The following is a 26,017-nucleotide window of genomic DNA, read 5'->3' as shown; positions in this document are numbered from 1 at the left end:
TCTGCAATAAGCAAGAACCTGGCACACATTTTCCAAAAGGTTAAACTGATATCTTTGTTATATTGCAAGAAATCTTAAGGCTTCTAATTCTTGGTGAAAACATTTTTCTTATTTTTGCTTGTAAAAAGGAGAAGCAGCTAGACTACCTTGTAAAGTAGGGCATGTCCCAAAGCTGCATATGAGCAGGAACTCAGCCAGCCATTGTAAATAGTTGAGGCAGCTGCTGGGATGGGCTGGCCTAATGTTACAAGGCGGGTTTATGGGATGATCCCCTCTTGCCACAAATATCCCAAGGGGCCACAGAATAGGTCGCACTAGGGGGTTGGCTCTTAGCCCCATCATTTTTGCAGAGTTAACTCAGACACCACATCCTGACCTTTGCTTTCACTCCTTGCCTCTGCTTGGATCATGCTGGGCCAATGCCAGGTCCATTAGCTATTTATTTGGAGAACATTTGGTTTTCTTTCCTTGGACTCTGGTTCAGATCCTGCCAATGCTTTCCCCAGTGGTCAAAGTCATTGCACCAGTTCTGGGACATGTAAATGGTAACTAAGAGAGTGCCTTAGCATATGTGACTACTTTCCCCTCATTACCAAGTAATCACTGCCAGTTCCCATTTCTGGACTGAAACATACAGTACTTGTTCCTGACAATTCTCTTTTGTGTATTTTGGTGTCAAATATTCTCTGTGATCAAATATATGTTGAATATTTTCCAGATATTTGTTATCTATATTTGGTACATATTGATTTCAGTATCTGATATCTGATGAGTGATAATTTGATAGATAACATGCACTGGTATTTAAAATCTGATAGAATTAATATTCAGTGTTGTATCACAGTGCTTTTCCATTTTCTATCTCAAGGGAGCACTCTCAATGCCAACTTGTCTGCCAAATAAACTGCATACAGTATTACTAAGGATTCTGGGACTTGTTTTAATGCTGCCAGTTAACGTAGACTTACCATTGCTCAGTGTGAACTCACTCTCTTATATGTATTGCTGAGAAATATCAGTAACAGTAAGAATGCTGTCTTTCAAGAAAGCTTAGAGATGTTGCTAGAGGACAACTTCCATTATCCCTGACTATGCTGGCTAGGGCTGGCAGGAACTGGATTCCAACAACATCTGGAAGGTGGCAATTTAGCTACCCACTCCTGACACATAGAGAATCTTCAGGTGTAAGTAGTTAGACATGCAGGAATATTTGGTGTATCGCACACCCACAGCTGTATGTAATGAATTAGGAGTTTCATAGGAACCAGCCAATCAGTGTTGTGCGTTGCCAACTTCTGCTGCAGTCTCACAGAACTGCCTGCTCCCTCTAAGCACAGGCCTGGAGAAAAAAATGGTTTGCTTGAATAGAAAAGGACAATGTGCTTTCAGAGTAGCCCCACACACAGATAAAGAGCATATCTGTGGTTGAAATTAGATCTGAACTGCATATTTGCTTGCTCCCAGTCGGTTGTCACTATACAGTACTCTTATTCTATATCATTCTAGAAAACAAAGTCCTCTCACTGTAACACAATTTGAGTTTCTCAGAAGCAGCTCAAAAAATGGACAAAATAATATTTTACAAATAAGAATGGTTTTCTGTTAGATAATCCAACTTTCTTTCCTAGGATAGAAGTTTTCTGGTGAACTGCAAGCAACCATAATACGTAAACTTTAACTATAAATCTAAACTGGATTCCCAAGTGTTATGTGGTTTAAGGAGTATTGAGCCAAGATGTGATTTTCAGTAAGGCACTTTCAGAGTCAGACCAACATTTTCCAAAATATCTAAATATATAATGGCAGTTCAGCCTCTTTAAATGCAGATCTTCCCCATTCACATTGGAAATTGATTCGTGTGAGGATCTCTACTCCCCCCCCCCCCATCAACTGCTTGCCTAATTGCAGCCCATTTCTCAGATACTATGTTCCAATCTGGGCTTATTTCCAATACAGTGGTACCTCGGGTTACAAATGCTTCAGGTTATAAACGCTTCAGGTTACAAACTCCTCTAACCTAGAAATAGTACCTCAGGTTAAGAACTTTACTTCAGGATAAGAACAGAAATCGTGTGGTGGCAGCGGGAGGCCCCATTAGCTAAAGTGGTGCTTCAGGTTAAGAACAGTTTCAGGTTAAGAACGGACCTCCGGAACGAATTAAGTTCTTAACCCGAGGTACCACTGTACTGTAGTCCAGTCAAGAGGGATTCACCTCTGCTCTGAAATCTCCTTTGCTCTTACAATCAGTCTTCAACTCCTTTATATTTGATTGGGGCAGGTTCACATTTAAAGAGATGTGTTTGTAACCATCCTCTAGTTTGATAACTTTTCTCTATACAAATATTTACTTTTTTCATATTTAAGTAAAGCCCAGAGCTCAAGGCATAGTTGCTGCATGGTGTAATTGTCAGAAGGCCATGGTATAGTCACCCAATACAGTGGTGCCTCGCTAGACGAAATTAATTCATTCCACGGGTCTTTTCTTATAGCAAAAAATTCGTCTAGCGAATCCCATAGGAATGCATTGAATTTTTTTTTGAATTTTTTTTTTTTGCCCATAGGAACACATTAATTGAATTTCAATGCATTCCTATGGGAAACCGTGATTCACTAGACGAATTTTTCGTAAAACGCATTCGTCTAGTGAGGTAACCTCCGCTCGAAAAATCCTTTCGTTAAGCGGAAATTTCGTTAAGCAGGGCATTCGTTAAGCAAGGCACCACTGTACCACTTTCTGAAACTAACCCTTCAGGAAGCAAAGGAACTTTTGTGAAACAGTGCCCATGTTCTTTAGCGATCAATCGTAGTCAAGTAAGATTGTCTTCCATAAACACGGTTTTAACAGTGAGTTTGTAAGTGACTGTGGAGGCCAATTCTGGATCCACACATCCTTCCACAGTGGAGACATTGGTTTCCGGGAGTTGATCACGGTGTGGATTTGCCAAGCGTGCCTTACTCTTAGCACATTTCTCCCTTGCGTCCTGAGTTCAAATGTCTTCAAAGCCCATGACACCTTTGGTTAAGGCTGTTCTCCAACTGGAGCGCTTGCAGCCAGTGTTTCCCAGTTGACAGTGTTTATACTACATTTTTTAAGATTTGCCTTGAGACAATCTTTAAACCTCTTTTGTTGACCACCAGCATGATTCCTCATGTCACAGACATGATTCCTCATGTCACAGAGTTGGTCTAGAAGGATACAATGGTCAATGGTATAAAAAACCACTGACAAATCCAGCAGCACAAGGAGAAACTACTGAATAAGCCCGTCATATGGGTGAAACAGGCAAAAAACGCCGGCAGCCTGTCTATCATTGACACTTCGTTCGACCTGCTGCCACTTTGCTGACCGCTATATAGCCTCAAAGACCATAAAGACTGGTTTGCCTTTCGGTATTTATTTGTACACGCTATCTGCTTGACGTTTGATTTTGGCGTCTGTGTCAGCACTTGTATATGGTTCTCTTATTGTTTTCTTTTTGGATTAATAATACTTGATTGAAACTTGATTGAATCTTGTGCCCTTGCGTGCTGCTTGTTTTGTATCAGACTGATGATATGGCTCCAAATAATCAATTTCCTCCAAAAATGCCTGGAACTCCCAGAAGTTAAATACCACCTACACAGCACCTTGCCCCAAAAGGGGATATTTGTGACCAGATAGTCATTTTTAAGTGGCTTAGGATTCAGGAAAAAATTCTTAAGAATTAGCTGTACCACTACTTATTACAAAGTAGCAGTCACCCCCCTCCAAGACCCAGCATTCACTACACCTAGAACTGCCCCCTTCCCAATCAGCACCCCCAGTTAACTCATATTAGCCATGATGAGCAAGTGGCTTATTGACACCATTGTTAAAACATACAGTGGAACCTCGGTTTATGAACACCTCGGTTTACGAATTTTCGGTTTACGAACGCCGCGGGCCCATCTGGAACGGATTAATCCACTTTCCATTACTTTCAATGGGAAAGTTCGCTTCAGTTTATGAACATTCAGTTTAAGTACTCCGTGGACCGTCTGGAACATGGAAAGTGGATTCACTTTCCATTACTTTCAATGGGAAAGTTCGCTTCAGTTTATGAAGGCTTCAGTTTATGAACAGACTTCCGGAACCAATTGTGTTCATAAACCGAGGTACCACTGTGTGTACTTTCTCCCCATCTACTGTGAATCCAAGGACCTTGCATTAATTTATAAAGCCCTGAACGACTTACACTAGGTCTAGGGTACCTCGGCTGCCTGAACCCTTACATCCCAGCTCAATCACAGAGATAATCTGCAGGAATGTTGTTGGTTTCTTGAGTTGCTGAGACTCGCTTAATGACAAGAAACGGAGTCTCTTCTGCCATCAGCCCAGTATTGCGGAATGGAATAGTATTGTCAACAGAGATTTAGCGGCTGCCTTCTGTTTCAACTTTTAAACGCCTGCCAAAAACATTTCTTTCCTGTCAAGTTTTTGCAGGCAACTAAGAAGACATCTTTCCACAATAGTTTGCTGATTTCTGATTTTCACATTTTTATATGGTTTTTACCATATGATTTTAAAATATGATTGTTGAAAACAGCTCTGATATTTTTAAAATAATAATAATAATTTATTATTTATACCTCACCCATCTGGCTGGGTCTTCCCAGCCACTCTGGGTGGCTCCCAACAGAATATTAAAAACAAAATAAAACATCAAACATTAAAAACTTCCCTAAACAGGGTTGCCTTCAGATGTCTTCTAAAAGTCAGATAGTTGTTTATTTCTTTGACATCTGATGGGAGGGCATTCCACAGGGCGGGCGCCACTACCAAGATTTATTTTTATTTATTTTTGTTTTCTATTTTTGTTTATAAAAGAAATAAGTAAGTTTAAGAGGCCACCAGTACAGCTATAAGCACCTTGTCTGTGGGCCTCAAAAATGGAAACTGATCATGTACAACTCCTTATGGTGGTGAGCCAAGAAAATGTCACAGCTGAATGTTTGAATTACTTGCAGTTAAAGTACAGTGGAACCTCGGTTTATGAACACCTCGGTTTACGAATTTTCGGTTTACGAACGCTGCGGACCCATCTGGAATGGATTAATTCACTTTCCATTACTTTCAATGGGAAAGTTCACTTCAGTTTATGAACGCTTCAGTTTATGAACAGACTTCCGGAACCAATTACACCCATGCTTCGGGTTAAGTACGCTTCAGGTTGAGTACTCCGCGGACCCATCTGGAACGGATTAATCCACTTTCCATTACTTTCAATGGGAAAGTTTGCTTCAGTTTATGAACAGACTTCCAGAACCAATTCTGTTCATAAACCGAGGTACCTCTGTACTGCTTAGTATGAGATCTGGCTATTCAATCTGATCCATGGTCAGGGCCATCTCAAGGATACCTTGCACCGTGGTTCAAAGATCCCTCTGGCACCCCCCCCCCCATTTCACATTTTTACACTGGGGAAGAGGCAGAGGCTCTGGGGCTTGCCCTCGGCGACCGCCCACCTCCTGGCAGCCCTCACACGCTGCAAGGGTTTGGCGAAGGGCGTGCTTGTGGTGGGCCTTGGCGCTTCGGCAGCTCCCACTGCCATGCCCTGAGGGCCCCTTCTCCGAGGAGGGGTGGGAAATGCAAGAGGCAGCCCTCTGGGCGGGCAGCGCTCTGACGGGACGGAGGCTCCGGGCGCCGCTCGGCATGGCGGAGGCGGGCAAGGGCAGCGAGCTGATGTGGGGAGGCGCTGCGTCTGGCCTTCGCCTCTTCCGTGGCGCCCTCCAGTGCCCTGCAGAACTTGGCACTGTGGTTCCCCGTGCCACTAGCCTCTATGGCTAAGATGCCCCTGTCCATGGTAGCTCTTTTACAAATACAGAAGAAGCCACCATATGGTTTTGCAATCACTATGTGAATGTGTGTGAATTCATTCAAAACCAGACTTATATCCTCTGGATGTGAAGTTAATTTGAAATCTTTCATCACTAAAATCCTTTTATTTTTATCCCCATACCTGTCTACCTTCGTCCCCATTGCCAGAATTTCATCTCTCCACCTGGGCTGCTCACCTCTTTGGGTTGAGTGTCCTGGGCCTGAGCAATACCCAGCCTCTCATTGCCCACACAGGTGAACAACTTGGAGTTAGTTCTGGCACCATGAATTGTTGCCATCACCTCGCTGCTCTCCCTTTGCTTCCCCTGCCTAACTTTGGAAGCCTGCCCGGCTTGTGTCTGAGCCTGTGACACATGTTGCCTTCTTCTCACAGTGGGAGAGATTAGAATGAGCCAGCTCTCTCAGGCACAACTGACAGGCTGAGCAGAGCAAGAATCCGACTGTTTTGCAACGCTCTGCCCACCCAGTGCACTCGGCTTAGGCCAGAAAGAAACAGCTCAGCCGGCACCAGGAACGATGACACCTGGGCAGATTGATGCCATAGGACACGAGAAACAAGCAACAACAAGAGAATGGTCTGTTGTTGTGTTTCCACAAAAGACTTCTACAGCACCAGCTCAGAAGTGCCTTCCAGATCAAGGTGAGTTCTAGGATACAAGGGGAACGTATACCTGCCAGTCCATGAGGTAAAACTGGCATGGACTTGCAAATGTTTCAGTTGCACAGGGCTTTAGATCTAGCAGCAAATTGTTTTGTGCAACTCAACAGATTGCATATTCTCAGAGTGCTTGCAGATGGAGGCTTAATATCGCAGAGAAGTCCTTCAGATATCACTAGCAACAGTTGAGCTCTCAACAGTTTAGTTCTCAGAGTTTTCTGCAGAAAGGGTAAAACTGGATTAAATTAAGGGTGAGGGAATTATGAGCTGGTATTTTTGTGCCGATGTAACCATCTGAATGCTGGAAAAGACTTAGATGCATGAACAGCACCAAACCCACAATAACATCCTCTGGAAGCATATTTAAATTTATATATACCGTGTTATATATATATACGGTGTGTGTGTGTATGTATATATATATATATATATATATATATATATATATATATATATATATATACACGGTTTATATATACGGTATATATATATATATATATATATATATATAACACAATTCATTTCAGGCAAAAAATTAAAGGATTATAGATTACCTTTCCCAGGAATTTTAGACATAATTCAGGATTAATTCAGTGCTATTCATGTTTGAATGCTGTAGGGTAAATGGGGACACAAATGTTTCCTTGCATTTCCTCCAAGACTGTTCCTGTAGAAAATATTTGCATGGTGCTTTTGTGGTGCCTTTTCCCTTACTGCTTTCTCGCCAGTGTAAATGGTTTGCAAATGGCTCATAATTTTGTAATAGTGTTGCAGAACACATTATGTTCAGTGTGTTCATATATGTTCACACATTCTGTGCATGGCAGAGATAATTGCACTGTGGAAAACCTTTGGAGCTTCCCAGAAGTGGTGTTTCATCCACCATCCTTGCAATCTACATTTGTTCAAACTACTGATTTCTCCAGCGTGTATACAGATAGAGCTCCATGGCCAAAACAAATGCATGTTTACTTAAAGAAACTCCAACTGAGTTCAATAATAAAAGCTCTGAATATGTAACAGTATATCAGTGGGAACTATGTTACTCGGAGTCATTTTAAAGAAGTAAATTTAATGCAGGTTCTAAATTCAAAATTTCAACTCATTAGGAATATCGGTGCTTTTAATCTCACAATTATGATCAAAACCAGGCTTTTTAGAACTCCAGCCCTAAACAGCAGCTGAACTGTAATTTAAACAGATTAATTTTAAAGCTCCACTGAATGAATTGGTTGTTATGTTTAATGGTCTTTTATATTTCTGGTCTGTGACCGTAATAAATCAATTCAATTCAATGGTCATTTAAACACTCCCTCTCTCTGCAACGGTCACTGTTATGCAGGAATATCATAATTATGCTTTTAAATATCATGAATTGGTAATGTATATGGCAGTGCAAATATATTTCACACCTGCTACCTTTATCTCTCAGCCTTTATTTCTATACTTTTATTGTCTCTCCAACAATAAAAAGATATATTGTAAGCTCCCTGAGACAGAGACCTGATAATTGTTTTTTTTTCTTGTAAATTGACAGTGCATAATAATCATTATCAGTAATAGTAGCAGCAGCTAGAGTTTGGCCTGGGGGCATATGGAGGAAACCTTCCTTTCCACAGCTCAACATAGAGCTTGTTTTCTTATTATATTTTTAGTGCAAGTAAACTATTAGGAATAACTTCCAAGAAAACCATATGATTTCTCTGGAGCTCTTGTCAGCAACAAGTTTAATAAGCACGGCATTTTGAGTGGTGATGGCTGACAGTGGCAAGCAAAGCACCCACAGCCACTTGGCGGAGGGATTTATCACTGTGGTCTAAACCACTGAGCCTAGGGCTTGCCGATCAGAAAGGTGGCGGTTCGAATCCCCACGACGGAGTGAGCTTCCATTGTTCGGTCCCAGGTCCTTCCCACCTAGCAGTTCAAAAGCACGTCAAAGTGCAAAATTACATGAAAATGATGTATAGATGGTACATTACACCAGCAAAAATTGCAAACATGTACAAAATTGAGTTAAATAAATGTTGGAAATGTAAAGAAAAAGAAGGTACTTTTTATCACATTTGGGATTGCAGAGAGACTAGAAAATTCTGGGAGATTATATATAATGAACCAAAAAAGATGTTTAAAATGACATTTGTAAAAAACCCAGAAGCATTTTTGTTAGGCATTTTAGAAAAAGACCTGCCAAGGAAAATAAAGACCTTATTCATGTACGCTACAACAGCAGCAAGAATCATGTTAGCACAAAGAAGGATGACTGAGGAAATCCCAACGAAAGAACAGTGGCAAGAAAAACTGATGAGCTATGCAGAGTTGGCAAAGTTGAAATATAAATTACGAGGGAAGGATAACCGTGACTTCAAAGAAGAATGGGAACTTTTTACAAACTACTTAAAAAGACAACAAAAGGACTTGGACTCCTTGGCAGGTTTTGAATAAACACCCACAATTTATTAGTAGAATATATGATAGATAAGGCAATGATATGTACAATTTTATAATATGCAGAGAATATCATGTGCAAACAAACCGGGGGGGGGGGGGAGAGCTGAGGGAAATATAGGGAGGGTGGGAGAGGGAGGTAGAGGAGGGTATAAAATGGGGGGAAATGTATTTGGCTATATTGATTGACAATGTATTTTCTTAAATTTGTTTAATAATTTTTTTTAAAAAAGAAAAGAAAGCACATCAAAGTGCAAGTAGATAAATAGGTACCACTCCGGCGGGAAGGTAAACGGCATTTCCGTGCGCTGCTCTGGTTCACCAGAAGCAGCTTAGTCATGCTGGCCACATGACCCAGAAGCTGTCTGCGGACAAACGCCGGCTCCCTCGGCCAGTAAAGCGAGATGAGCGCCGCAACCCCAGAGTCGTCCGCAACTGGACCTAACGGTCAGGGGTACCTTTACTTTTACCTCTACTTTCAAGCTCTTTCAATATTATCTTTCCCAATGGTTCAATGTTATCAGAATTGTTTTAAGGTAACTCTTTATTTGCACTACAGTGTATTTTCATCACCCCCAATTATTAAAATATGTGTACAACAACACTTTAAAAAGTGTTTTAGAGCAAATTTTAAACTTGCTTTTTCTAGTGGGTACCATTTCATTAGTCTTCCCCCCACCAATTATCATTATTTATATTATTGAATAAATAAATAGATAACTATATATATATATATATGTTAATACTGTAAATATCTGCACCCTGTAACATTATTTGTAATGAAACTGATTACCTTAAAATAAAATATATCACTCTGACTTAACATAGGTTTAACATATAGAGGCATCTTATATAGAGGCATCTTGTTTGATCTCCAAATCATGATATATGAAGATGACAACTAGCTGAAGACTTTTTGGCTATTCCACTTTCTTAACTTGAAAGCCCTTGTCCCTAAAACCAGATGCATCAAGACTGATTGAGGCTTGTTTGAAATCTGCCAATATTCAGAGGTTTTCCCTTCTAATTAATTATTTCACATCTTCAAGGGCTGAGTGCCAGCATTTAAAACAGAGTCCATGGCTTAAACTAGATGAACCTTGGGCTCAGATAACTCCCATAAGTAATAGATAGCTTGAGACTATGCTCAATCATCAGTTGACCATGTGTGTTTGTTTGCATTCCTATGTACTGCATTTTTATCCTGCACTCCAAGGACCTCAGGGTATTAAACATGACTCCCTTCTTTATCCTCACTACAACCTTTTGAGGCAGGTTAGGCAGGGGGAGAATGACTCAATGGAAGTCACTCAGCGAGCTTCGCAGCTCAGCATTAATTTTCCTGTGTCATGGTTCAACACACTAACTACTACTAATCCAGGCTCTCTATTTTCCACTGGAATTTATTCACATACCAGCAAATTCAGGTTGCATTATTATAGTTGACTGGGAGGTCTTGCACAACAAACCTGCTTCCCCAAAAGATCACCTTTTTGCTATAAGGAAAGTGATGAGGAAAAGCACTGGAAAGTGAGAGGCAACACTTGCTTTGATGTGTCATCGAACCTCCCCCAAAAACAAATCAGAATGAATGCTCATTAAATAACCTATGTCATCTAATCTCCTTGCAAACAAACCTTATTTAGGTATTTATATTCCACTTTTTGGGTGAACCTCACAAAGAGGTTTACTTTAGGTTGTTACAAAATTAAACATCTTTTAAAGAAACCACTTACAGTAAATATTACTGTCAGTTTAGAAGATGTTGCAACTGCTTCTTCTTGGCTTCCTGCAGGGCAAGATGGTCCTTCAGAAGCTGCTGTGGTGACAGGTGGAGGCCACCACTGGGGAGCTGGAGGAAAGCAGTTCAGCAGGCTCTTTCCTTCTTAATTGCAATCAACCCTTTGTGGCTGTGCATATTTAGAAGCCCAAGCAAAAGTATTTCCATGGAGTTAGGCATTAACTTTCTGCTTTAACACAACAGGACAGAGAAGTGAGGATGGAATTGTTTTTTTGAAATTTACTCCCAATGGAATGTTTAACCCCCCCCCCCAAAAAAAAACACCCCAAAAGCAAAAGTCAAATTCCATGGAAGACTCCATCAACAAGAGAAGATTGCAGGGGAGGAGAATCCTGTTGCTGTGGGACGTTGTCAAAGCTAAAAAGATAATTGGGATATGGGAGATGGATTAGAACATATTCACAGAGGATAAATCTATCAACACCTACTAGCCATAGTGGTTAAAGCGTAATTTATCCAGTCCTTTGACCTGAGACAGCTGAAAGCTGAAAGGGAACAATGGTAGAAGGGGAAACTATAAAGCAAGAGAGGTGATATGTTTATCTTGTAATGGCTAAGCTATTAAAAAACACTGAAGCGAGCTTTCTAATTACATACAGCGATATCTTGTTCGGGCTAAAGAACAAAAAGGTTCAGAGCAAAAGAGAAGTTTCATGTTCAAAGAACCACAAGCTGGCTCTCCTATGGTTCTTTGAACAAAGGAAGGAGGGGCTACGTTAACTGAAGTTGTAATACAGAATAAAAAATTAAATGCAGAATCATAAAATATTTAGGAGTAGATCTTTATCAGTTCTGACTATGCAAAAGGTAAAAGCTCAGTAATCCCAAACTTAAAAGAAGCAAGTTATGAAAAAGTCTCATTAAAATGTTAAATGTTATAATATAAAAAATTATCTTACTCATTTTTTCACTGCATTGACTTAAAGGAAGGAAGTGTGTCTGTCTTTTCTGTCTGTGTGTATGGCGGTGGTGTCTTAACCAATGTAAAAAAGCCATGCTATTTATAATCCAATTAGCACAATCCTTAAATTTTCCTGCTCCTTTGTTCTAAAAATGATTGTTTCAGATGGAAAATATGAACATAAACTTCTAGCATCTTTCCATTTTGTTCTGAACACCTTCACCCCGCCACAAGCATCTTGTATGGTAGAGAAGAAGGAATATTTCCTTTCCAAGGGTTCTGCTCTGTTTACACAAATGGATCAAAGAGAATAGCTGTAATTGAGGAAACCAAGGAGGAGAGAAATGTTGTTCCCCCTACAAGTGTGCATCCAGTCATTACATTTTTTTCTGTGGAAAGTCCCAGCAGACTAGAATTGTGAAGGGGAAAGGGAACGTCAAACTGGAAAAATTACGTGTGATGCAATTACAACTCTTCCCCCTTAAGATTTTTTCTGGTTAGTCTACTGCTCCTGGAAATCTGCTGCCCCAGGCAGCCATCTGTGTTACCTATAGGGCTGGGGCAGTCTTTGTTTATTGACTGGTGTGAGGAAGTCAGGGCTTCTAACTTCAATGGTGGGAAGGTTGGTTCTACTTGCTCATTGGTGAATAGGGTTGCCAGACTCAATAGAGGACAGGACTTCTGTGCCTTTAATTGCCCTGCTCTCTTTTGAGTCTGGAAACCTTAAAGAGAAACCAGCAGACCCTTTGCTTGGAAATTACAACAAAGGGTCTGCTGCAAAATAAAAAAATTCCTTCAGTAGCACCTTAAAGACCAACTAAGTTTTTATTTTGGTATGAGCTTTCGTGTGCATGCACACTTCTTCAGATACACTTGAAACAGAAGTCAGACCCTTATGTATATACAGAGGGTGGTGGGGGTGGGTGGGAATGGGTGATGGGCTGATGGGAGTGGTAAACCTGTAGATGGCTGTTAACGACTGCTGATGACTGCAATTGGTCCTGCGGGGGAAAAAGCAAGGGCTGAGGCGCTAAAGAAAGCTTGATCTGCTGGTTTCTCTTTAAGGTTTCCAGACTCAAAAGATAGCATGGCAATTAAAGGCACAGAAGTCCTGTCCTCTATTGGGTCTGGCAACCCTACTGGTGAAGGGGAAAGCACGCTGTGCAAGCTCAATGGTACTCTAGTCATTATTCTTAGTTTTGTGTTCCAGTGAACCTTGGTATTGAAACACCAGGCTAGGTTCTGGTAAGTCCTGGATGATAGTAAGCCCAGATCAGATCCAATATTTGGTTAAAAAGCAATGTGGATTAAAAAGAGCAATCCATGGCAATAGAGAGAGTGTGTCCCTATTTTTCAGAGTCATTTACCGTACAGACCTATCAGGCAGGTTGCTTGCACTCCCCCCCTCCAAGTGGCCATATATTTTCCCTGTGGGCTTCAGAGCTGGGCCCACTGAGTGTGAGATTCTGTCTCAGCAGGAGCTCTAATATCGCTGTGCAAGGGCAACCTGGCACCCAATACCCTATCAGCTATTTCTCACAAGGAAAGAGCAAACACCTGCCCAGGTCTGCAGGGCATTCCCTTCCCTCCTCCTGCACCATGAAGCTAGTGCCCTATTGAGATCTGCACTGTCTATCACTATCAGTTTCTTAAAGAGAGAAAGCTAAGCAAGGTTTAACTTCTAAAACGAGAGGTGCTGGGTATTCAAGCCGAGCTGAACTCCCTTCTTGATTTATAGGTGTGAATGGGCTGGTCAGAGGTGAGAGAAAGGCTCTCAGCAAATTCCTGGCTTACAGCTTGTTTATTTCCTTTCCCCCCTACCCTTATCTGAGTAGCTCAGGGCAGAGTACTGTACAGTACTTGGTTGTGAAGCACCCACCACGCAGCACAATTTAGAGTGAAAGACAACCCAAGATTGCCCAGTGAGAGTTAATGCTGACTGGAGATTTAATGTCCTCAAGCCACCTAGCTTTCTAGCCCCTACTTACAATGTTGCTACCCTATTTGCAATTTTAACGGTATTGATTGCAATGTGGTCTACCAGAGTTGAGGTCCTAGCTTGGGAAATGTTTGACCCAGGATTCCATGGCTGTGTACAGACACACATAATCTGAGCAGTGTAAAAGTACACTCAAAGCATTATGGACAAATATGCAATATAATCTCTCCCTATATTAAGTTCAAGGGAAATCTGTACTTCAGGTATGCAGCAAAGGCCAAATTTGCAAAGCCCTGGTTGACTGAATTCCCTTTCTGGAATATTTTTTCAGGTGCTTTAAAAAAAAATGTTCTTGACAGGATAAATATGCAAGAGAGGCTAGTGGTGGGGAACACAGAACACAGACTGTCCGAAGCATGGCAGGGGAGAGGAGAGAACAGGAAAAGACCTTTGCCATTTGATTTAGAGGCTGGACATGTGTCGTTTGAAGGGCAAAGGCAAAGAGAGCAAATCTCAGAAAAAAAGGGGGGGGGAAGCAACCTGCTTGTCTTTCTATCTATATTAGTGTACCAGAGCTCTGTCAAGGATTATATGAAGTAATAAAAGTGTGTCTGAATATGTCCAGAGTGCCTTTTAATGACTTTTTAAAAGCCCAGGTTCATTCCCATATGACTTCCAGGAAATTTGAGTCCCTTCTGTTATTAGAATTCAATAACAGATCAGTGCCCCCCAAATCACAATGCTTGTTTGCGACCACATCTCATTAATGATAGCTTAAAATCTATGCCACCCACCGAATGAGTATTTTGGCATTTGAATATTAGAGGTTCAAATTGCTCAGTGCTTTCAGGCACCTCCCAAGTAGGTGGTGCAGTGATCGATGGTACCCAGCAAAGCATTGCCAAAAACGTAAATAAAATAAAATAAAATAAAAATCTAAAACAATCCTGACAACAGAAAGCGTTTCAGTACATCTCCAGTTGGGTAACATATTTTTTTCCTTACTACATTGTCTGTAGATCAGGAAAATACAAATTAAATTGGGGGTGGGGGAGCACAGGCTGCCACTTGGATGAGAATATCATCATGTGAACGAAGCGAAAAACTTACAAACAATGGGGTGCATCATATCCAGTTTAAACTGCCATGCTCACCAACTTTCTGCTATGCGTTACACCAGACTGCTCAATGAACGACTTCTCTATAGCTTCAAAAACAACAGAGAATTATATACGGGAAGATGAAGAAGAGTTTGGCTATGAAGGATAAGGTGATTACTTAAGGGAGGGTTTTCTCTGCCATATATGGTTTCTTGGCTGTTGATGAGTTAGCAGCAAATCCCTGTGCGATGCATGCCCATGCCAATGTGTTTTACGGTGCCTGATATGCAAACTGACTCACCGCTGTCTCTCCCATGTTTATCCTCCTAAACAACGTATTCACCAGAAAGCTGGGGAGAAAACACTTCGCCCCGCTGATCGATGACTCTCCCCTCCATTTTCTAAAGGTGCTCATTGTTCCTAGTTGCTATCTCATGATGACCAACAACTGTGAGTATCTAGTGCACTGGCCCCAAAGTGGGCCTGCTGTTTGTGTGCCTTTGGTCTCATGAGAAGCATCCCTGAAATGAGGGGGCTGGGCTTCTACCCGGAACACCTGGTTGCCCCAATTATTCTTCGTTTTAGTTTAAATTTATGGCAGACAGCTTTTAATAAAAGAATGAGGCCTTGCCCACCACCTCGCAAGCCATACCCTTTCAAACTACTGACCTGCATCGCTCAGTTTGCTCATGATTCCTGCTGGTTTGGGGTGGATCAGAAACTAGCCCCTTATCATATTTAACATGTCTGTGTATCTGCTTTATATAGTAATCTTGTAATTGTGTTTTATTAGATTTCTAACCTTCTGTTTGCTGCTTGAGTTTTTTAAAAAGGAAAATAATGATGAAAACGTTTTAAATCAACCAACTAAATGACTGGCAGAGTGGGACACCCAGAGACCGCAAAAACACAGCTGCAATAACTGTGAGCGTGACAGGGGCTTTAGCGGGGCAAGGGTAAGGCAACTTATTTAAAGGTCTTAAATATAAGCAGGTAAAACCTTCTAAACTTAGGGGGAAACACCTGTATTTAACTCACACATATTTGGTAATGATGATTCAGAGGCACGGATATTTGATTTGGGGTTATAAGAGCTTACTCTAATGAAGTTAACTGTGAAACCGGCACTTTACAAACACCACATAATTTTCATTATTCACCTATGAGAAATCAATATTTTAGTGCAGCAGCACCCATTCTCCAGAACTCCCAGAAATATTGGTCAGGTGCCATCTTCGTACTGTTTTCAATTTCTGCTAAAAACTGTTTTTAGGCAAGTCTACCCAGATGTACTTTTATTATTTACATTTGTTTTTAAAACTGGATTAATTGACAATTTAATAATTTTACTATGTCTACTGTTTTTAAAGTCTGTTTTTATTGCTATTTTAAATTATATTTTATATAATTTCATGGAAATGGTTAGATATCTTGATTAAGCAACACGTAAGTTTAGCTAAATAAATAAAGTAAAAAACTGGATTTGCTGTTTGGAAGAAAAATTTTGAAAATCAAAAGATAAATGGCTAAATATGCAAAATTGGTAGAAAAATATTTTTTTAAAAAAACTGAATAGAAGCCACTATTCATAAAATGTGTTGAATATTTAGATTGGCACAAAAACTGATGAAAAATATTTTAAAGGTTTTGAACTATGACAGTTGTGGGGGAGTAGAAGAAGGATCTTAGGCTGCTGTGAGCCCAAGTATTAGAAAATAATAGTCTCCAGTGAGAGAAAACCAAACCCAGGTAAGATATGCCCCTGAAACTTCCCACAATGTGGGGTAGTGGGGGGGGGGGGACACCAAAACTCTAAAGCTGATTTGAATTTGTGTGCAAGTTTAGCATGTCGTTAAACTTTCAGAATTCCGATTAGAAATTTCGAAATGCTCAAATTTCAGTCTTAAAGCCAGCTGTTGAAAACCTCTTAATGCTGGCCACTAAATCTTTTTACTATTCTCATTGGTAAACCTTTTAAAACAAAATTTGTTTTCAGCTTAAAAATAAGCAGTTTGTAAATCTTTTCATTCAAACATGGTAGTAAGCGCTGCTTCAGGTGCTGATTTGTTAGTACCCTTTTCTATAACAAAACGGTCCTATGTTCCCATGTTTTTCTCATCAGGGGGCAGCAGAAGCAGCTATCATTTTATCATTTTATCCGTTTTTCAAGTAAATTTCAAATGTGAAATTGCATGTGCTCAGAATATTCCCCCTTCTTCTTCTTCTCCTCCTCCTCCTCCTCCTCCTCCTCCTCCTCCTTCTTCTTCTCACTGTTGGCAAACTCCTTTTGTTAATTTTTTTTCCTCTATACTGTATCAGGAATGCAAAAGTAGATATAAAGTATAGAATAGCCGGGAAGGGAAAATGTTAAATGTGTGCTTTGTATTCATAATCGAACGAAAATCTATGGCTGTCAAAAAATCACAGAGGAAGGTGGGGGCTTAAGACCATAACACGAGGGTCAAATGACCTAGCACTGCTTTTACCTTTCTTACTGTAGTCCCGGAGCAACAGAGCTTTGCATTCAAGACAGCACCCCGACCCCAGCCAGTTTTCCCTAAGCACTGCTCTGACTCCCTGAGAAAGTCTTTCTGGGATCTCAAACTGCAGAGTCAACCGCTAACACACAGGCAAGCGGCATGAAGGGAATGTCCTCCCGTGGTGCGCGGGATGGTGGAAGGATGCCTCTGGCCTGGCGCGGCTCCAGTTCCCAGCCTGCTGCTATATTGGCTCCCTGCTCCCGTTGGTTATCTAACAACCCCCGCCCGCTGCCTCTTCTCCTAAATGCATACTTCCCTGAGTGCCATACCTCGATAAGAAGAGATTCAGGAAGCAAACAACCATCACACCTCATTAAAATCAGGGGCAACTGCACCAAAACCTTCCCTCGTTAGGCTGATAAACTTCAAAGTGTTCAGTTTTTGAACAGAAGGCAGGAGCAAGAACCTCAGCCTTAGCTTAAGGAGAGCCCTGTGCCCTGCGCTGCGCAGGGGAGTATTTGAAGGGCTGTTCATTCCAAGTTGTGTTTAAAAAAGACAAATTAGAGAGCATGAGCATTACAGTTATCCATCAGCACTAACTGGACAGCAGATAGGGTGCCAGACATACAGTTCACATTCTTCCTCACTGTGGTGAGATGTATTTTATGGTCTATTTAAAGAAATAGTGATTGTCACTAAATCTGCATCCATACATGGTTCATTTCCCCTTATTTGATGATGGGTAAGTGACATAGCATGCTGCTGCTGCTCCACCTCCTGTTTTATCTCACAGAAAGACCAGGTGTCATTTCTCCCCAAGAAAACCAAGTCAAAGTCCTCAACAGTTTCTTACCTCAGGCAATTGTGACATCTGCTGTGTCTCACCTAAGTTAATTAAGTGCAGGATCCCCCACTTTCTGTGCTCTTGCAAAAATAAATGAGCCCAGACAAACTGAGAGGAAAGGTGGCCTCTCCCCATACTGTGCTGTTGATGCTGAAGGTCAGCCTTCATAGATTCATGGGATGGGGTCATAGAATTGTATAGTTGGAAGGGACCCCAAGGGTAATCTAGTCCAACCCCGCGATGCAATAATCTCAACTAAAGCATCCATGACAGATGGCCATCCAACCTCTGCTTAAAAGCCTCTAGTCCACCATCTTCAAAGGGAGTCTGTTCCATTGTCAAACAGCTCTTACCATTAGAAAGTTCTTCCTAGAATCATAGAGTTGGAAGAGACCACAAGGGCCATCCAGTCCAACCCCCTGCCAAGCAGGAAACACCATCAAAGCATTCCTGACAGATGGCTCTCAAGCCTCCGCTTAAAGACCTCCAAAGAAGGAGACTCCACCACACCCCTTGGCAGCAAATTCCAGTGCCGAACAGCTCTTACTGTCAGGAAGTTCTTCCTAATGTTTAGGTGGAATCTTCTTTCTTGTAGTTTGAATCCATTGCTCCTTGTCCGCTTCTCTGGAGCTGCAGAAAACAACCTTTCACCCTCTTCTATATGACATTCTTTTATATATTTGAACATGGCTATCATATCACCCCTTAACCTTCTCTTCTCCAGGCTAAACATACCCAGCTCCCTAAGCAGTTTCTCATAAGGCATCGTTTCCAGGCCTTTGACCATTTTGGTTGCCCTCCTCTGGACACGTTCCAGCTTGTCAGTATCCTTCTTGAACTGTTGTACCCAGAACTGGACGCAGTATTCCAGGTGAGGTCTGACCAGAGCGGAATACAGTGGTACTATTACTTCCCTTGATCTAGATGCTATACTCCTATTGATGCAGCCCAGAATTGCATTGGCTTTTTTAGCTGCTGCATCACACTGTTGACTTATGTCAAGTTTGCGGTCTACCAAGACTCCTAGATTCTTTTCACATGTACTGCTCTCAAGCCAGGTATCACTCATCCTGTATTTGTACCTTTCAATTATTATTTTTTTGCCCAAGTGTAGTACTTTACATTTCTCCCTGTTAAAGTTCATCTTGTTTGCTTTGGCCCAGTTGTCTAATCTGTTAAGGTCATTCTGAAGTGTGATTCTGTCCTCTGGGGTATTAGCCACCCCTCCCAATTTGGTGTCATCTGCAAACTTGCTCAGGATGCCCTCAAGCCCATCATCCAAGTCATTGATAAAGATGTTGAATAAGACTGGGCCCAAGACAGAACCCTGTGGCACCCCACTAGTCACTTCTCTCCAGGATGAAGAGGAGCCATTGATGAGCACCCTTTGCGTTCGGTCAGTCAGCCAGTTACAAATCCACTGAATGGTAGCATTGTCTAGTCCGCATTTTACCAGCTTCTTTACAAGAATATCATGGGGCACCTTGTCAAAGGCCTTGCTGAAATCAAGACAGGCTATATCCACAACATTATGATTAGTCTGACTCTCCTTTTTTGTAACTTGCAGCCATTGGTGCAGGTTACAACCCTCGAGAGCAGGATAAAACAAACTTTCTCCATCTTCTAATGGAAATTAGAAGACTACATGTAGATTACAGAGGGTGTTTAAAAAAATTATCATTCCTCCTTTCTCTCCACAGGCTCTATTCATGAGCAGAACACCACCTCAACTGAGGCTCTGGAAGATGCTGAAGACAATGAGGAGCTCATAGAACAGCTCATGTGCATCACCTCAGACAGCTTACCCCAGCTAGAAGTAGAGGAGAAATATGACATAGCCAAGGAGCTAGGCAGTGGCTCGTATGGGCATGTTCTGCACATCCAGCATCGTGAGAGAGGTGAGAGTGTGAAAAGGGCAAATTCCATGCTAGGGATCATTAGGAAAATGACTGATCATCAAACAGCCAATACCATAATGCTGTTAAATAGATCTGTAGCATGACCACTTGAAATACAGTGTACAATTCTGTTCAACTTGCCTGGAAAAGCTTCAGAAAAGGGTAACCAAAATGATCAAGAGCAAGCATCCCCAAACTGCGGCCCTCCAGATGTTTCGGCCTACAACTCCCATGATCCCTAGCTAACAGGACCAGTGGTCAGGGATGATGGGAATTGTAGTCCAAAACATCTGGAGGGCCGAAGTTTGGGGATGCCTGAGCAATAGGATGGAACAACTCCCCTATGAGGAATGACTATAACATTTGAGGCCTTTTCATTTAGTGAAGAAGAGGAGAAATGATAAGAGGTGTACAGTTTTACCTTGGAAGTCGAACGGAATCCGTTCTGGAAGTCCATTTGACTTCCAAAACGTTCGGAAACCAAAGCACGGCTTCTGATTGGCTGCAGGAAGCTCCAGCAAACAACCGAAGGCCGCAGAAGCCCCGTTGGACATTCGGGTTCCAAAGAACGTTCACAAACCGGAACACTCACTTCCGGGTTTGCGGTGTTTGGGAGCCAAAATGTCAGAGTACCAAGGCATTCGGGATCCAAAGTACAACGGTATACAGTTTATGCACTGGGTGGAGGAAGGACATTTTTGTCCCTATCTCATGATGTTGTAACTTGGGGACATCCAATGAAGCTGAGTGTTGGAAGATTCAGGACTGACAAAAGAGAGTTCTCCACACAGCACATAACTATGGGATGTAGAATTCTACAGAACATGTAGAATTCACTCCCACAGATTGTCAAGATGACCACCAATTTCGATGGCTTTAAAAGAGGATTAGAAACATTCTTGGAGAATAGGTTTATCTAGGTTACTAGCCATTTTCTGCCTCCACTGTCTGAGTCAGTATGCCTCTAAATTACAGTTGCTGGGAATCACAGGTGGGAATAATGTTATTGACTGGGCTTCCCATGTGCATCTGGTTGCATCTGTGAGAACAGAGTGCTGAACTAGATGGACCTTTGGACAAACACAGCAGGTTCTTCTGATGTTCATAAGGGCCACACCAGCTCAGAAGAGCCAATGTGCTGTTACAGCTGGGGACCGAGGTACCAAAGTCTGTTAGTGAATATTAGAAGCTAATAAACTGTAGCATTTGGATAATATTTGGGATAAAAAGGGGAAATGCAAGCTGCAGAACTGTGCCAGACAAGGAATTCATGGGTTAGTTTACACCAGGCATCCCCAAACTGCGGCCCTCCAGATGTTTTGGCCTACAACTCCCATCAGTGAGAATTAGGGGAAGGATGTAATATCACAGGAGAATTTGTCCTTTTAGAAAGCTAAAAAGTTTGTTAGGAAGGAGTGGGACAGAGTTCCATGGGCTGCTACGAAGGCAAGAAGCAGGAACACAATAAGTAAAAGTTGCAGCGGGAAATGGGATGTTAACCAGATTAGAGTGTAGTCTTGTTTTGAGATTGACCCTAGTCTTGAAGAAAACCTACCCTCTAATACTACAAACATATCCTGGGGCTAACGCTTGACTTAAGACCTGCCTTGGGCTGGCTCCGCTGCAGCTCGGCCCAAGCTGCCCCCCCACCTCTTCTAGTTCACTAAATCCTGTAATTAATTAGCTGTGTCATCCCAGGAGTGTGGGCAGCTGCCAGCCAGCAGGTGCTGTGTTGGCGATGCCAAGTGCATGCAGCCGTCAGAGTAGCAAGCTAGCCAGCCTCACAGCTGTAAGAATAAGAAGGAAGGAGGTAACCATTTGCACATAAATGTAGAAGGGTATGTCACTGAACAACAGATTGAACCCGAGTCCCAAGCCCAGGTTAGGGACAGATTATTGTTTCTGTTGCCCAGATGAAAGATCTTCCTCACCATTTGAAACTAACTTTGCAGTGCCCCCTGCTGGGGAGACAATGGTATGCAGCAGTTATTTTCTGAAAACAAGTGTGTTGCCAGAGTTTGAATTGCCCTCCAGAGTTTCTGACCTGAGTGTTCCTTCTCCCAATCCAAGAACGATCAGCTTCTAAGGGCTTACAGGTTAGCCCATAGCTGCCAAGTTATCCCTTTTTTAAAGGGATTTTCCCTTATGCTGAATAGGCTTCCTCGTGAGAAAAGGGAAAACTTGGCAGCTATGGGTTAGCCTCTGTGTGAACTGTGTGTTTGAGGTACAATGCCTGGCGCATGCAGGTGTCAAATACTAAACAGAAGATGTAGGAATGATATGGGCTCGGCTTTTGGTGCTGTAGCACCCAGGCACCCTCTGATGTCCAGACACTTGACATTTTGTTGTTTTTTGCAGGAACATCGATGGCTCTGAAGCTGATGTCCAAGGAGCGGGCAGGGAGACAAGAGTTCCTGCGGGAATACTGTATTGCTCTCTGCCTCTCCTCACACCGCGCTCTTCTCCGAACCACTGGCATTGCTTTTGAGACATCTACACATTACGGCTTTGCACAGGAGCTGGCACCAGCTGGTGACCTCTGTGCCATCCTGAATTCAGGGGTACGAAGTGGGATGGTAATGGGAGTCTCATAGCACAGGTGGGAAAGTAGTAGGATTTATTTTGTGTATAGGGAAAGATTAAACATGCAAACAATTGTAATCTAAAACTCAGAGTGAGCCTGCAGTGTAGCTCCAGTTTCCTCCTGGCTCTAATATGAATGGCTGAAACACACCCTAGCAGAGTGTTGTCAAAACTTGGGTCTCCAGCTGTTTTCACCATCCCTGACCACTGGTTCTGTTAGCTAGAGAGACCAAAGTTTGAGAAACATTGCAGCCTAGCATATTAATTAAATGCTGGTTCAACTGGCCACCTTTTCATTCTTTAAAGTGCCATAGTACCTTTCCCCATTTTTATGTTCATCCTTTGCCTTCTTAATATTTCTAAAGCCCCAAACTGCTCCAGTGTTAAGCAGCTGATGATAATATAGCAAAACTGTTCTAAGGATGAGGGGAGGTGATAACATAGGTACCACTAGCCAGGTAATTACATCTACAGTTAGCTTCTTTCAATGAAAGGTCAATTTGCACTTGACTCAATGATGACGGTGCTTCCAAACTGGTCCCATTCCTCTGAAAGACGGAGGCTGGAGGGTAATCCTTTTCAGGAGGTAGTGCTCATCTTTACACCCTGCTCCCTTTTCTCTTTCTCAACAGGAGGGCCTTCCTGAGGTACAGGTGAAGCGATGTGCAGCTCAACTGGCTGAAGCGTTGGATTTCATGCATGGCAAAGGCTTGGTGCACCGGGACATAAAACTGGACAATGTGATGCTTTTTGACAAAGAGTGCCGTCAGGTGAAACTGGGAGACTTTGGCCTCACACGAGTGGAAGGCACACAAGTGGCTGCTATGTCTGGCACTCTGCCCTACTCCCCACCTGAACTGTGCCTTTTGGAAGGCACCGAGACTTTGGCTCTGGACCCCAGCCTGGATGTCTGGGCCTTTGGAGTGCTACTGTTCTGTATTTGTACAGGTTGCTTCCCTTGGGATGTGGCCATGAGCCCTGACCCTCAGTTTGAGGAATTTGGCATCTGGCAGAACCGCACAGTGCCAGGGGAGGCTCCGGCCCTGTGGAGAGGCTTCACCACCCACCTCTTGGGTCTGTTCCGCCGCCTAATGGCCATTGACCCTAACCGCCGCAGTCCTGCTGTTGAAGTGCACAAGTACTTAGCTCTGCCTTGGCGGGTGGACAGCTGTGGAGGGACACAGAGTCCCCAAGATGAACCTCTGAATACAATGGATTCGGGTGCCTTCCTCAATAACCCTATTGGGGGCAATACTGACCTGGGCAATAGATCTCAGGAGAATTGTCCAGGGGAAATACTGCCTGAGCTAATTCTCTGTGAGAAAACCCACACCATTCAGAATGGTCATAGCCCTGGAAGCAATCCCAGTCCACAGGAAGCCTCATGGCTAACTCAGCCTGGGCTTCAGCCCTGATTTTAGATAATCCTCTTCCATGAACATGCTGAAATGAGTTGAAAGACCCAAGGAAGGGAAATAAGACTTAGCAGTAGTTTGTTCAGTATAATGCCACCTCTGCTATTGGTCAGGGTAGCATAGAACTAGCTAGTCAGTAATGGGTGATCTACTCCCTGCCAGAGAGACAATGCATAGTTGGGGAGCAATGATATCAGCAGAACAACCTTTATTTCAATAGCAGGAACATCACTAGAGAAGATAACGGTTACTTCCTCTTTAGCTTGATTAGCTGGAGATGCCTTCCTTTGTTCACTCACTTTTTGTGGAGCATCTAGGCAATGTCATTATTAAGGTGTTGCAGCCCAGAATTTTCTGTATCATCTCACCATGATTTTTTTAGACAATTATGACAATTTTAAAGAAATAAAATATGATCGCTGGACCAGCCTGCCCACAAGGAACAGGCAGAGTTATGTTCCAGCTTCTCACAGCTCCTGTACCTTTAAGACAGGGATGGCCAACTCACAGGCTGGAACAAGGCTGCCATGCCTTCAAGTCCCACAACCTGATTAGGAAATCTCACCTGCTCTTTAAGGAGCAGATGGGGCACTTAATCTCCAGATTGAGACATAAAATTCCTCTTCCGAGATGGTTGGACAGTGTTCTCGAAGCTACGAACATGAGTTTGACCAAGCTGCAGGAGGCAGTGGAAGACAGAAGTGCCTGGCATGCTCTGGTCCATGGGGTCACAAAGGGTCGGACACGACTAAACAACAAATGGAAAGATAAAAGATCCCTCTGGCCTCTTTTAGAGGGGTATCTGAAGAGCAGTCATAGGAATCATTTCTCCCTGATCTTAATGCTCAATACCACAGTGCTGAGACTGTAGATTATCCCTCTACCTAATATTTAAGAGTAAAAGCAACATGCACACCCCTCACTCCAGTCCTAGGGAGATAATTGGGGAAATGTTGTGTTTTAATCTTAAAGAGCAAACAGCAGGCTCATATCCAGCCTTAGCACTGCGGTGCCTAGCATTAAGATCAGAGAGAAGTGTAGGATAGGTTTTAGTGGATAGGAGAGGATATATTAATTGGGACTTTATCCCTCTAGGCCACGTGTGTGGGGTGAACAGACTTTTAAAATCCCACCCTAAACTGAACAATTAAAAGAGTAGGAATTAGGCTGTAAAACCTTGTTTTTAGCAAGTCCAGCTATGAAGTAAGCTGGCTCTCCTTTCTTACCCTGCTCAATAAAGAACTGGGCAACAACTTGGAAAGTAAGTTAAAAACTATAACTTGTTTACTTATAATCTAGCATTGGTTCAAGCAATGGCAGCAGTAAAAACTATGCAAGCAAAATACTTACATTTGCAGTATAACCATCTTCAGGTATGCACCTAAAGCTGGAGTAAGTAGAGGCATGTCTGCATCCATGGCTGTCAAAGGGAGGGAGGGGGAGGGGGAGAAAGAGAGAGGGGGGGAAAAACAGGAAGTACTGCATGCTCCTTCCTCTCCAGGAGAGGAGGGGAAATGACATCACACAGAGCCCTTGCTACCAATTTTAATTCGATGGTCTGAGTACCTATCAGGAATACTGCTCTGTGGACATAGCCTCTTCTCATGCTAACTTAGCAAGAATTTGTGTTTGTTAGGTTTTGCTGCTAATCTCCTACAAGATTCCCATGACTGCTATTTGGAGATCCAGCACTGGAGTAATGTGGATGGAAATGCTGTCCTTAACTTCACACAGTCCAAAAACAGCTGTAGGTTTTCTTTGTCAATAGGATCTTTAAAGCAGTGTCAATGAACAGCTTGGCTTTTTTACTTATGGCAGACTAAACTGAAGGCTACAGGGAAATGAAACAAATCCCTATAAATTTAAGGCTCAAAGTTTCGACAATTCCTCTTTTCAGATCTTGTTTTGCCCCCTGATTAGGGGATTGGTGCTAAATAACCTATTAATTGCCTCTTTAATTTACCATTCAGAATTACCCAAATGTCAGTTTCTGTTATTCCTTTAATTACTAGTTTCCTTCTGTTATATCTATCCCATCCTCCAAAGAGTGCTATTTCACCAGTAAAGAAAAGAGATCAGTAATCAAAACATATTTC

The 26,017-nt window shown here is 42.3% G+C and overlaps 1 protein-coding gene across 2 annotated transcripts; it reads left to right on the top strand.

The window, feature by feature from the left end:
• The first annotated feature begins 6,275 nt into the window (after positions 1-6,275).
• SBK3 (SH3 domain binding kinase family member 3) lies at positions 6,276-25,374 on the top strand. Of its 2 annotated transcripts, XM_035136483.2 has the most exons (5): positions 12,597-15,657; positions 16,346-16,450; positions 19,726-19,923; positions 22,282-22,484; positions 23,139-25,374. In XM_035136483.2, exons 3-5 carry the CDS (start codon positions 19,806-19,808, stop codon positions 23,919-23,921), a joined length of 1,104 nt encoding a protein of 367 aa, XP_034992374.2. In that variant the 5' UTR covers positions 12,597-15,657; positions 16,346-16,450; positions 19,726-19,805; the 3' UTR covers positions 23,922-25,374. The 2 variants fall into 2 exon arrangements, with proteins under 2 accessions (XP_034992372.2, XP_034992374.2); XM_035136481.2 differs by lacking the exons at positions 12,597-15,657; positions 16,346-16,450 and adding an exon at positions 6,276-6,497.
• Positions 25,375-26,017: the final 643 nt, after the last annotated feature.

The sequence above is a fragment of the Zootoca vivipara genome, chromosome 13, assembly GCF_963506605.1.
Source record: "Zootoca vivipara chromosome 13, rZooViv1.1, whole genome shotgun sequence".
NCBI classification, from domain to species: Eukaryota; Metazoa; Chordata; class Lepidosauria; order Squamata; family Lacertidae; genus Zootoca; species Zootoca vivipara.
This window is presented reverse-complemented; position numbering and strand designations above follow the sequence as displayed.